General features: G+C 35.6%; 2 protein-coding genes across 2 annotated transcripts; both read left to right on the forward strand.

Moving 5' to 3' along the window:
* Positions 1-407: 407 nt before the first annotated feature.
* On the forward strand, positions 408-2,603 carry LOC306899115 (galactose-specific lectin nattectin-like). Its single transcript, XM_079465164.1, has 6 exons — positions 408-441; positions 546-613; positions 1,598-1,683; positions 1,790-1,912; positions 2,120-2,231; positions 2,389-2,603. The coding sequence occupies exons 2-6, from the start codon at positions 553-555 to the stop codon at positions 2,457-2,459; spliced, it is 453 nt and encodes a 150-aa protein (XP_079321290.1). The 5' UTR covers positions 408-441; positions 546-552; the 3' UTR covers positions 2,460-2,603.
* Positions 2,604-9,556: 6,953 nt separating this feature from the next.
* Positions 9,557-11,972, forward strand: LOC306899141 (galactose-specific lectin nattectin-like). The gene is made up of 7 exons (XM_079465200.1): positions 9,557-9,594; positions 9,684-9,751; positions 10,355-10,447; positions 11,008-11,087; positions 11,177-11,299; positions 11,436-11,544; positions 11,752-11,972. The coding sequence occupies exons 2-7, from the start codon at positions 9,691-9,693 to the stop codon at positions 11,817-11,819; spliced, it is 534 nt and encodes a 177-aa protein (XP_079321326.1). The 5' UTR covers positions 9,557-9,594; positions 9,684-9,690; the 3' UTR covers positions 11,820-11,972.
* Positions 11,973-12,287: the final 315 nt, after the last annotated feature.

Consider the following 12,287-nt stretch of genomic DNA (forward strand, 5'->3'; position numbering starts at 1 on the left):
TCACATGCATCAATGACAATCTTTTATCACTGTATAAATAAAGAGTTAAGGATCAATTATATGGCTTCTGGTTAACACCTTTCCACATTATTAAGCTGTATGAAACATATAGATCATAAAAATGTTATTGCAAATGTTAGTTTTACATTTTTAAACTTCCATGTTATAAAGCGGAAAGAGTAAAATAGAAATACTCAATAACAAATATTAAATAACACTAAATATTTGAGTGATGCACACTTAAACTAAAAAGTAACTACTAAAATACACAGTTCTTTAAGTTATGGTTAGAACAAATATGCTTATGAAAAACTCAAATTTTATCTTTGTTATCTTTAAACAACCGTGTTATTTACACTTCATGAAGATTAAAGTATAAAAGCAGGACTTCTCCGATAGCTTTAAACATCTTCAATTCTGACAGCAACAGTCGTAAAAACGGTAAGTTTGATTTTAACGCTCAACTACTGAACTTTTGTCTTTAACTACTAACCAACAGAGTGCATGTAAGTACAGTATCACTTGTCCTGAATATTCTTTTTCAGATTTATCATGGCAGTGATAAGGGGTCTTGTGCTTCTTTTCTTGGTCTTTTCTTTGGAGTATGCAGCAGGTAAACAGGACATATAACATTGCAAAAACTCTGACAGACTGTTCTGTTGCTGGGTAGAACAACAATTTTTCTATCCATAGACATAACGCTTTTGAATATAAATTGACCAAGTGTGGTTTGCGAAAAATGACAAATTATAACTTCCCACATTCCCCAAATATGTAAGAGTTGAGGTGTGTTTAAGTTAAATCTGTCAGTCATAACAAACTGACAAGAGAGAGACTAATGAGACCCAGTACTTATTTTCATGTATTAATATATGGAAACGACAATATACAAAAACAATTGTTACATGTTTATCTAATCCACATATGTTTCTGTGATGTTTTGCATATGTATCTATGGTTCATTTTTTATTATATATAATTTGCACTTTATTATATAAATAAAAGACATGGTATTGTTTTATAGACATTTTCAAAGTCTAAAAACACTAAATTAAGACCTAGATAGATAATGTGTATTTCTAATCAATTACATTTCTTTTAATTGCTTGCTTTTCTTTTTATAACAAACTTTTTAAAAAAAGTGATATTCAACAAATATAATATTAAAAAGAATAACTACGGATTCAAACAAAGATGTATTCATCTTCTGGGCTTCTAATATTCAGCTGGGCTTCTAAGCGTTGTGGTATACTGATGGTCTGCAGTATCCAAGGTGGCTGTTATTTATTTTATAACTTGTGGTGTCCTTGAACTAACTCAACCCAACCACTAGCCTTTCTTGTGCTTGACCGAAAGTAAACTCAACCATGGACTTGACAAGTTCATCCTTCAACAGCACATGCGCATACAACCGACCTGTTTCACTCCTCCTTCCACGGTTAGCCACACCCATACATGAATAATAATTACTGTGCATCTTACTCAATGCTGTAATATACCAAATACACCAATACAAAGGACACAGCAACAATGAAAAGCTAATAAAAATCTTTCATGATGTGAGCATTACAAGATCTCTAATATTTTTCTTGTGTAGCTGAAAAATGCACAGTTGGATGGACACGTTTTAGAGCACATTGCTTCAGGTTCTTCCCTCAGACAGTTAACTGGGCCACAGCAGAGGTACTGTTACTTAAACATTATACAAGAATACTAAGCTACAATTCCTCGAACTATTGAAGCTAAAAGATTTTGTGAAATGATATTAAAAGCATGTGTCTTTTATTAGAAACTCTGTCAACTCTTTGGTGGGAATCTCGCATCGGTGCGCACTAAAGTGCGAAATGACTTTCTTCTGAATCTGGTGCCTCGTAACACACGTGCTTGGATTGGCGGTCATGATGGTGAAGTGGTAAATAATTTCCATAACATGTTCATAAAAGCTGTAATGTTGCGGAGTGATGGCAGACTAATTTGTCAGTTTTTATTATAATGTTTGCTTTTAGTAAACAAATATTCTATCGATACAATAATTTCTTATGTTAAGTTTGAATGATTACATCATCAATGCAATCTGAATACAGCAGTGCTCTCTCTATTGACTCTTCTCACTCTTTAGGATGGACAGTGGCTGTGGAGTAATGGAGCTAGATTTGACTACAGCAACTGGTGCAGAGGAGAACCAAACAATCATCGCCGTCCAGAGAATTGCCTGGAGATCAACTTTTCTGGTAAGAATTCCTTTTTTGTTTTTTGAATCAAGTCAATCCAGACAATTTACAATCCTATATAATTTCGTAGAGTAATATAAAATTATGATATTTAAATGATCAAAACCTATTTATACACATGATTTAATGTTCATTTCCTTTTCATCTTGACTTACAGGAAACCGTTGCTGGAATGATGAGTCTTGTTCAGTTGGAATGGGTTATGTTTGTGCTCAAAAACCCAGATAAGAAGATACTCTTCATTAAAACTGTACTTTGATTGTAAAACATGTACCTTTGTAATTTTCTTTTACTTTTACTATCTTTTTCCTGAACTTCAATTTTCTTTTCCGAATTTATCTGAAATACTTCTAAAATAAATAAAAGCATTTCAAAAGAATATCATGTTTTTTGGAGGCAAGGTACTTACATTGATGCATTTGACAGACACTTTTATCCGAAGCGACTTACATTGCATTATACTATACATTTGTTTCTGAGTATGTGCAATCCCTGGGCTCGAACCCATGACCTTGGGATTGCTATCAAAATGCTCTAACCACTAAGATGATAACATTAACTTTGAGACCTTTAAAGGTAAGGAGCAAGGCACCTTACCCCTGATTGCTCTGCAGTAATGTGCCACTGTAAAAAACAACTTGTAAGTCGCATTGGATAAAAGCATTTGCTGAATGAATAAATGTAAATGTAAATACATTCACATTAAAACAACATCAAACATATAAAAAATGCAAATGAGCTGCTTTTTATATAGTATGCCTGTGTACAGTATATTGACACAACTAACACAAATACCTGTCTGTCTGACATCACGGCTGTGTTCAAAGATTAAATTGTTTGATGCTGTCAATGTGAGATATTGCACATGCTGGCTTGCAAGTATTAAGAATGATTCAAGTAACAAAGACCCTGAGAAAAACAACCAGATGATCCGGTGAAATTTACCAGTTCAAAAACTTGTAGCACTAGACTCAAGGAAGTTCATGTGAGATTCATAGGCTGTACATATTATAATCTTTTTGCTAAGATTATTACATGATTATTCTTAAATAATTTTTAACAGTGCCTTCTGTTCCTAAAGGTGTCCAAGACTGCCAGACTTGGCTATGCAGTATATTAAACATTAAGCATTACATTTAGTAAACAGAAAAATAGGTCTCCAAACTATCTACGGTATAAAGGGCTTTTTATACTGAATACGATGCAATGCGAATTGCCAACGAACTTTGCTTTTACATCAAGGGACAGCAATTAAACTCCTGTAAGGTAGGTGGCGCTGATGGGCAATGAGCTCACTGTTGTTCCAGTAAAAGAAGATTGTGATGTGCAGAACAAACCATGTTACCGGGACGGATCGGGTAGCTACAGCATCAAAGCTTTAGAAGCCAAGCCTGCAACCTTTAGCCAAAAAAGCGTAATGGCTAATCCTAACACAGAGGCTTCAGAGGAACGCAGGAACGGAGACCAGTGGCTCATTTAATAGATGTCAATGGGTTTTGTTAGTGTCTCCAATAAGAAATATTACATAATCTTTCATCTCCCTTTAATAAAATTATCTCTTTTGGGGCTCGGGAGAGAAACCAGAGATACTGGCTGAATCCGAAATCGCATACTCATTTTCAATGAGTAGGCACTTATTTTCAGTAAGTACGTACTTAACAGGGCTAAATGGGTACGTAGGCCCTGTCCCAAATGGCCCACTACTGTCTTGTGGACCTCCTCTGAGACAAGACTTGGTGACGTCAGGAAGTGGAGGCCTATAGGGCACTAGGCACGAGTCCACAAAGGTATGTGGGAGTGTATTTTGGGACAGACTTGAGGTCATCATGCCGGAAAGAGCAAGCAGTGCTTTCTAATCACTCTCGTGGTACTTTGTTGTCCTTCGCTGATCAGTCTGCGCTGCGTGAAGTTGAACACACTTGTCCCATTGTTGTTATTTGGTAGAATTGGGACAGGAGCTGCCTGTTTTTATAGTTCTGTATTTCATATGTTGATATGCTACCCGAGCATTATGCAATAGAAAGTTAGGTTTGGAATTCATTTGTTTGGCAATGACGTAAATGCACCTGCTTATGTATATTTATTTATTTGTATAAACTATACTATAAGAATGTGTTCTTAATATGCCCATGCTTTACCATCTATCCCAACAAGGAGCTGTTTATCGGTGAGGGCGAACTCGTGAAAAGTCAAATGTACATATAAGGAACAGCTGGAGGACCAATTTGCAACTTATTAGGTCAATTGGCAACATAATTGGGTATAAAAAGAGCCTCTCAGTGGCAGTGTATCTTAGAAGTCAAAATGGGCAGAGGGTCACCAATTCCCCCAATGCTGTGGCGAAAAATGGTGGAGCAATATCAGAAAGGAGTTCCTCAGAAAAAAATTGCAAAGAGTTAGAAGTTATCATCATCTACAGTACATAATATCATCCAAAAATTCAGAGAATCTGGAACAATCGCTGTGCGTAAGGGTCAAGGCCGGAAAACCATACTGGATGCCCGTGATCTTCGGGCCCTTAGACAGAAAACATTATCGGTGAATACAATCCACTGTGCCATTCGCCTTTGCCGTCTGAAAACGAAATAGGTCAAAAAAGAAGCCATATCTAAACATGATCCAGAAGCGCAGGAGTTATCTCTGGGCAAAGGCTCATTTATAATGGACTGTGGCAAAGTGGAAAACTGTTCTGTTCCAAATTTTAAGTTCTTTTTTGAAAACTAGGATGCCATGTCATCCGGACTAAAGAGTACAAGGACAACCCAAGTTGTTATCAGTGCTCAGTTCAGAAGCATGCATCTCTGATGGTATGGGGTTACATGAGTGCGTGTGGCATGGGCAGCTTACACATCTGGAAAGGCACCATCAATGCTGAAAGGTTTATCCAAGTTCTAGAACAACATATGCTCCCATCCAGATGTCGTCTCTTTCAGGGAAGACCTTGCATTTTCCAACATGACAATGCCAGACCACATACTGCATCAGTTACAACATCATGGCTGCGTAGAAGAAGGATCCGGGTACTGAAATGGCCAGCCTGCAGTCCAGATCTTTCACCCATAGAAAACATTTGGCCCATTATAAAGAGGAAGATGCGACAAAGAAGACCTAAGAAAGTTGAGCAACTAGTATTAGACAAGAATGGGACAACATTCCTATTCCTAAACTTGAGCAACTTGTCTCCTCAGTCCCCAGACGTTTGCAGACTGTTATAAAAAGAAGAGGGGATGCCACACAGTTGTAAACATGGCCTTGTCCCAACTTTTTTGAGATGTTAATGCAATGAAATTTAAAATCAACTGAAATATGTCATCTATGTTGTATTCTGAATAAAATATGGAAATTTTAAACTTCCACATCATTGCATTCTGTTTTTATTCACAATTTGTACAGTGTCCCAACTTTTTTGGAATCGGGTTTGTAAATCTACAACAAAACGTGAAATTACCTTAAGTAAGACAATGCACTGCATTAAACGTTTTTATTCTTGAATAGCAGGCTTAATAGAAACTAAATAAGAAATAATGTAAATAAGAAATTTATTTTGAATTTTATCAAAACATACTTTAAAAAATGAATCTGACATGTTTATACATATATGTCTGACATGGACGACACTCCTCCCATCCATTCTGTGATTGGGCGGTGTCAAGGACTTCTGGGTGGTAAGTTGTGTGGAGCCTGCGTGAAATCATAAAGTGAAATCATTTTTAATGGTCCAACAGAAACATTTTTATGTGCATTTAAACAAAAATAGGCATGTGCATACACTTGGACACCCCAAAGAAATAATTACATTAATATTTAGTAGAGCCTCTTTTTGCTGCAATAACAGCCTATAGATGCCTCCTATAGCCACAGACAAGTCCCTGAAGTCTGGCAGGTGGTATTTTGGCCCATTCAGTCAGGTTTCTCGGCTTCCGTGCGTAGACAGCCTGCTTCCGAAAAATCCAACCCTATGCTTCTGGCTTGTCCAGATGTGCTTTTGCATACCTCATACGACTCTTCTTGTGGACGACTTAAAGGTTAAAAGGTTGCCCAAACTTTTCCACATCCCATTGTTTACATTTTATTTTATTATAATAAAGCTACTCTAAGAATTTCGGTCTGGAAAACACTTAAATGTCTACATCTCTGTAGGAAAACAAATCTTGTTGCTGTGTTCTTCTCTTATAAAGGTAGAGCAAATTATCATGAATTCTCAGTGGCCAAACTTTTGCATACCACTGTATTAGGCTACAAGTTTTGATTACATATGAAAAGCTGGTTTGAAGCCCCTTCCATGACAAAGTTTTTACAGCATGAACATGAATAACCATGCAACCATACAATATGATTGATTAATAAATTAAGTATATCATCAATCATAAATGAAAGGTCTAAAAAGCAAAACATTTTTGATTTATTTTACCAAAGTGACGACAGGATCACTTGGTGGCTTTGTGTCAAACTCAAATGCAGAATTTTGACCAGCGAATGTGCAAATGTGCTTTTTGTCCATCATCATCAAATGCCTACACCTATGTCTTAATTGACAGGTTACAACGTTGTTGTAGTTATATGGGAGCTGTTTTTCTGTTGTAAAATACATTTGAACAAGATTGTGTGCACTGTGTGCACCCTATTGCAGGCAAATGCTAACGTATGCTAACTGTATTGTTGAAATTGTTGGATTGAGAGATTTTATTAGTATCAGCATTTGCATGAAAAGGTCACACCAAGGCGTAGTTGGTCACACATTATAACATGATACAAATTCTGTGCACGTGCCTGGTAAAATGACTGTATTTGGTCGAGATACAACTATTTAAAACTCTGAAATCGGAGGGTGCAAAAATATATGTATATATTGAAAATTGTCCAAATTAAGCCCTTATCATAGCATATTTTTGACAAAAAAAACTTTTTACATATTTACGGTAAGAGATTACTAAATATCTAATGACTTTTGCCATATAAGATTTGTTTTTATTTTGACGCTTAAAATGTGACCTTTACTAAAATTGTCCACATGCTACTTAAAGGAACAATTTGGGTTTTTTAAGAGGAGCTATTGAAAGAAACGCAATATTATATCCAAAACTATTTCTTCGGAGAGGTATAAAGACCTAATGTGATGAACCGTTATGTTTGTAATACCTTAGAATAAGCTATTTACTGTATATCTACAGATCGGGCCTACATACATTGAATTTGCGGCCATGTTTTGTACAGCAGCTCTAAGCGGACAAACAACTCTACAACACGCGTTTCCTCTTCCTCTGCATGCAATTACATTTTTTTATTACTCCACAGTAACCATCTCCCCATTCCCAACCACTGAAGGCAAGTGCACACTGAGACTGCCAAACTTTGGCCAAAATTGCACAGACAAATTTTGAAAAACCTTTAAAATTTCCTGAAATCCTTCAGGGCAAAAATCTGTAGTCTTTGATCGATTGATAACTAATGTTTATACAATGTTTCCCACAACTTTACCGTGACAGGGAAAAAAGTAAGCAGCCTGGAGAGAGATAGAGCTGGGAACACATATGCCTGGTAAACAGCTACTTCGTAAACACGACAGTGTAGTAATGGTTTAGCAACAATACTTTAAGGACTTTAAAAAACGTTTTTGACGACAGAAAACTTCGGACAAATCTTCCTGTGTATGTCTGTTTTGTCTGGTAGTCTGGGTTTTAAGATAACTTAGATTGTGACATGGCTTAACATCTGGGATCATCTTCATATAGTGACATACAACAATCATTACGGATTCTTGGAAATCACACAGTGAGTGCACCCACCTTACGGTTTTTGCTGTGGGGAGGAAATAAGGAATTGCGGAAAACATTGTGTGGCTGTATTTGCAAGTAAAATTATCGTGTATTTAACTAAGATACATTTGTTTTAACAGGTTAATATTTGGATATCCTGTATACTCCTTATGCAAGCTGTATGTTGATGCACTTGAAGTTATGGAGATAATACTCTTTGCACTTGCACACACTTTAAACTCCATCTACTTCTAATGTACTTATTAAATTATTTCCGATTGCGTAATTAAAAATATGTGAAATCATCTTGTCCTCATACAGGGAGACTGGAGCCTGACACCTTGAATACACACTGGACAAATGGCCAGATTTTCACAGGGCACTCGCACAATGCAGTCTTTGGATTGAAGAGAGCCGAACCAGGAACCTTCTTGCTGTGAAGCAACAGTGCTTCCCAAAATTATGATCATATTCATCGTTCACACAATGAGCCACATCTTTCAAGATTCATGGGCTGTTTTGTCATTCATAATCCATCCGTTACAAATATATAAGCAAATTTATCAATTCTTTCAAAAAAATCTTACAAACATTTAAAGTAGAATAATTATACATTTCAGACATTTATTTCAGATAATAATTTTAAAATACAAAAACTCTTTAAAGAAATATAATAATTCCAAACACCATATGAAATCATACCCATTTTCACATATTCTTCCAAAATCCTCATAAAAAGGCCGTAACTGCAGAAAAGATGGTGCATTGGGGCTTCAGGGCTGTCTTACAACAAACAAACAGCTTTCCTGTAGCTCGGTGGTAAGAGCATTGCGTTAACAATGCAAGGTTGTGGGTTCGATCGGAGAGGATTGCAGAGACCTATGTTAAAATGTATAGGATAATGCAATGTAAGTTGCTTTGGATAAAAGTGTCTGCCAAATGCAAACAGGCATAATATAACAATTGAAATGTTCCAATTGACAAAAAAAATTAAAGCACCAAATATGTCAGCACAACAACCAAAATGTGATTTGTTTGTTACGTTAAATCAATAAATTAGAATTAAGCTTACAGCAATGCAAAAAAAGTATTGGTCAAAACATCTCTCGAACAAATCCTTTAACAAATATGACATATAAGTACTTGATTTTTTAATCAGCTATGACTGGCGTGCTTTAAGGATTCTTCCAAATTAACATATCACATGCATCAATGATTATATTTGATCACTGTATAAATAAAAAGTGTTAAGGATCAGTTATTTGTCTTCTGGTTGGCACATTTCCTGCAGTATTAAAATCTCCATCTAGAAACTGTACACGGATCCTCACATATTTGCCAATGTTATCATTTTTGTAAATTTTGAAGTTTTAGTGTCTACAATAAAGCAGGCAGACTAAACAGAAAAGTCAAATATAACACTAAATACATTTATGTGTTGCACAAATATGCTTATGAAAAACCTAAATTTTATCAAGTCATTAACTTTGTTATCTTCAAACAACCGTATTATTTATTCCTCATGAAGAATAAGGTATAAAAGCCGGACTCCTCATTCAACTTCACACAGTCTTCATAAAGATTTTTGCTCAACATTCAGAACAGCAGTGAGTTTTCTTTTCATTACCTTATTGAACTTTTCAATTTAACAGTGTATGTGAGTAAGGGATCACTTGTCATGCTAATCTACTTTCAGGTTTATTATGGCAGTGATGAGAGGTCTTGCACTTTTTTTCTTGGTCTTGTTTGTGGAGAATGTAGCAGGTAAGCAACAGCTTGCAATAACAACATCATTCCACAAAACTCTTGACTTTTTAGCTACTGTACTAACCGGGGGTAGAAAATATTTTTTTATGACATGACGGTTTTCAATATAAATTAAGCTATGCAGACCTAGTGTGCTGAGATATGACTCCTGGCAAACTATAACCATCTCTTTTCCCCACTATGGTTAGATTGTGGTGATCATGCAGGTACAGTAATAACAAACTGACAGAAAAGAGAGTAAAGAGACCCTTGGCATTTATTTATATAATAAAGTGCAAATGACAAACATAACATTTTTTGTTTCACATTTCCTTAATCCACATATGTTTCTGTGAGTTATTATGCATATGTACTATATGTTATATGTATGTGTTTCAATTTGTTTTAAGTGCTGATGGTATGCAAGTGTTCAGGTGTTGTTTCTGTTGTATAGATTATTTTTTTTCTCTGTTTGATGGAAAATTACTGTTTCGGCTGTGTTCTTTGTGTTTTTTGCAATTTAAATAACGGCTGGTATATTGGTAATACTGTTATTATGGGTTTTCATAAATGACAGCATTAATATTTACTTCATATAATCTGCGTTTGTTTGTGTGACAGCCAGGGATAATCCATGTTTCATACCTCCAAAACCTCCCACCAGAAGAATGTATACCACACCACAGACAACATCAATGAAGCCTGTACCTCGAGGTAGGTGCTTTTGTAATGAAAGAAGCCTGACACACTTTGAGAAGTTTGGACTGATTGTTTTTTTTTTCCTGTTTCTATATAATCTGTTACATTTCTATGTTTTGTATGGGTGTTATGTGTACTTTATTATATAAATGAATGACTCTTTATACCTGCTTGAATCATGTTGCTGGCACTTACAGGGCCACAGTTAAACACTTTCAAAACTTTCAGCTTTTCAATTTAGAACAACAAAGGGTTTATGTTTTTGACAACACATAGAACATTGTTCAGGGTTCACTGTAAAATGACACATTAATACTTTCATTACTTATGTGCATATGAGGTGCTATTAAAATTGGACGTTTTGGCAACATTTTTGGAAGAAATCTTAAAAAAAATTGTGTAAGTGGGACAGCAAGAAATGTGAACAAATATTATTAAATAACATAATTAATAATATTTGTATTGTGTCTAAAGCACAAATACACCAAATCAAAGTACATGACTACAATAAATAATAACAATATTTCTTGATGCGAGCGTTGCAAGATCTCTAATGTTAAATCTCCTGTGTAAAGCATGCCCATTGGGATGGATACCCTTTGAAACACAATGCTACAGGTTCTTCCCTCAGACAGTGAACTGGGCCACAGCAGAGGTTCTGTTATTTAAAAATTACTAAACTACATTTCCTTCAATTATTGAAGCTAAAAGAATTTGTAATGACAATTAAATGTTTCTTATTAGAAATTCTGTCAAGCCAATGGTGCAAATCTCGCATCTGTGCACACTAAAGCCCGAAATGACTTTCTCCTGAGACTGGTACCTTTCAACTCTCTTGCTTGGATTGGTGGTCATGATGGTGAAGTGGTAAATAATTCTGCCTTAAAACATTTATATAAAAGCAGTAATGTTGTGTAGATAACAGACTCATTCGTCAGTTTTAAAAGCAATGTTTCCTTTTAGTATGTTAAGTCCTAACAACCTTTATCGACTCATTCATAAGGAAAGAGAGTGGCTGTGGAGTGATGGATCTCGATTTACCTACACCAACTGGTGCGTCACGGAACCTAACAATCTTGGTGTAGAGAACTGCATGGAGATAAACTGGACCGGTAAGAATTTCATTTTTAGTCAATCCTGAGAATTTACAGTGCTATAATATATCCTTGTGACATAACATGGCTATTTGGATGCCACACAATTTTGAACATTATATACCATTTGGTTGATTTCATTGTTATTCAGACAATGATAACGATCCTAACGTATTTACACATATTGAATATAAATGTAAATTTTCTTTTCATCTCATGATACAGGAAGTCGTTGCTGGAATGATGCACCTTGTTATGCAGGAAAAGGCTTCATTTGTGCTCAAAAACTCTAATGAGAAGTCATTTTACTATACAAGTACTTTGACTGTACAACATATAGCTTTATAATAGCTTTATTATTTTCTGACCTTTCAGTGAACTTTCTTATTGTTCCGAACTTATCTGAAATCTATACTTCTAAAATAAATAAAAGCATTTCAAAAGCATATTGTGTGAATTATGGAGCCAAATTATTTTTCATGTAATATTGTGTGGCAAACAGTGGTTTAAAACAGGGCTAGAATGACAAAGGGAGTTATATTTGTAAACACTTTTACTCTCCAGCTAAAGGGCTCATCCCTATGCCCTTAGCCCTTCGAAGGGTTTACACTCCGAAGTGAGAGGTTCAAAGGGTTGAAGGTTGTAGGGGACCAAACAACAGTTTCTGAAAGTGCCCTTCTTTGTCATTATCCCATGACCATAAGGAAACTCTGTCGCCACACAAAGAATCTTCGCAGAGAATCATGGGGCCACAAAATGTT

This window comes from Barbatula barbatula (assembly GCF_947034865.1).
Source record: "Barbatula barbatula genome assembly, chromosome: 9".
Taxonomy (NCBI): Eukaryota; Metazoa; Chordata; class Actinopteri; order Cypriniformes; family Nemacheilidae; genus Barbatula; species Barbatula barbatula.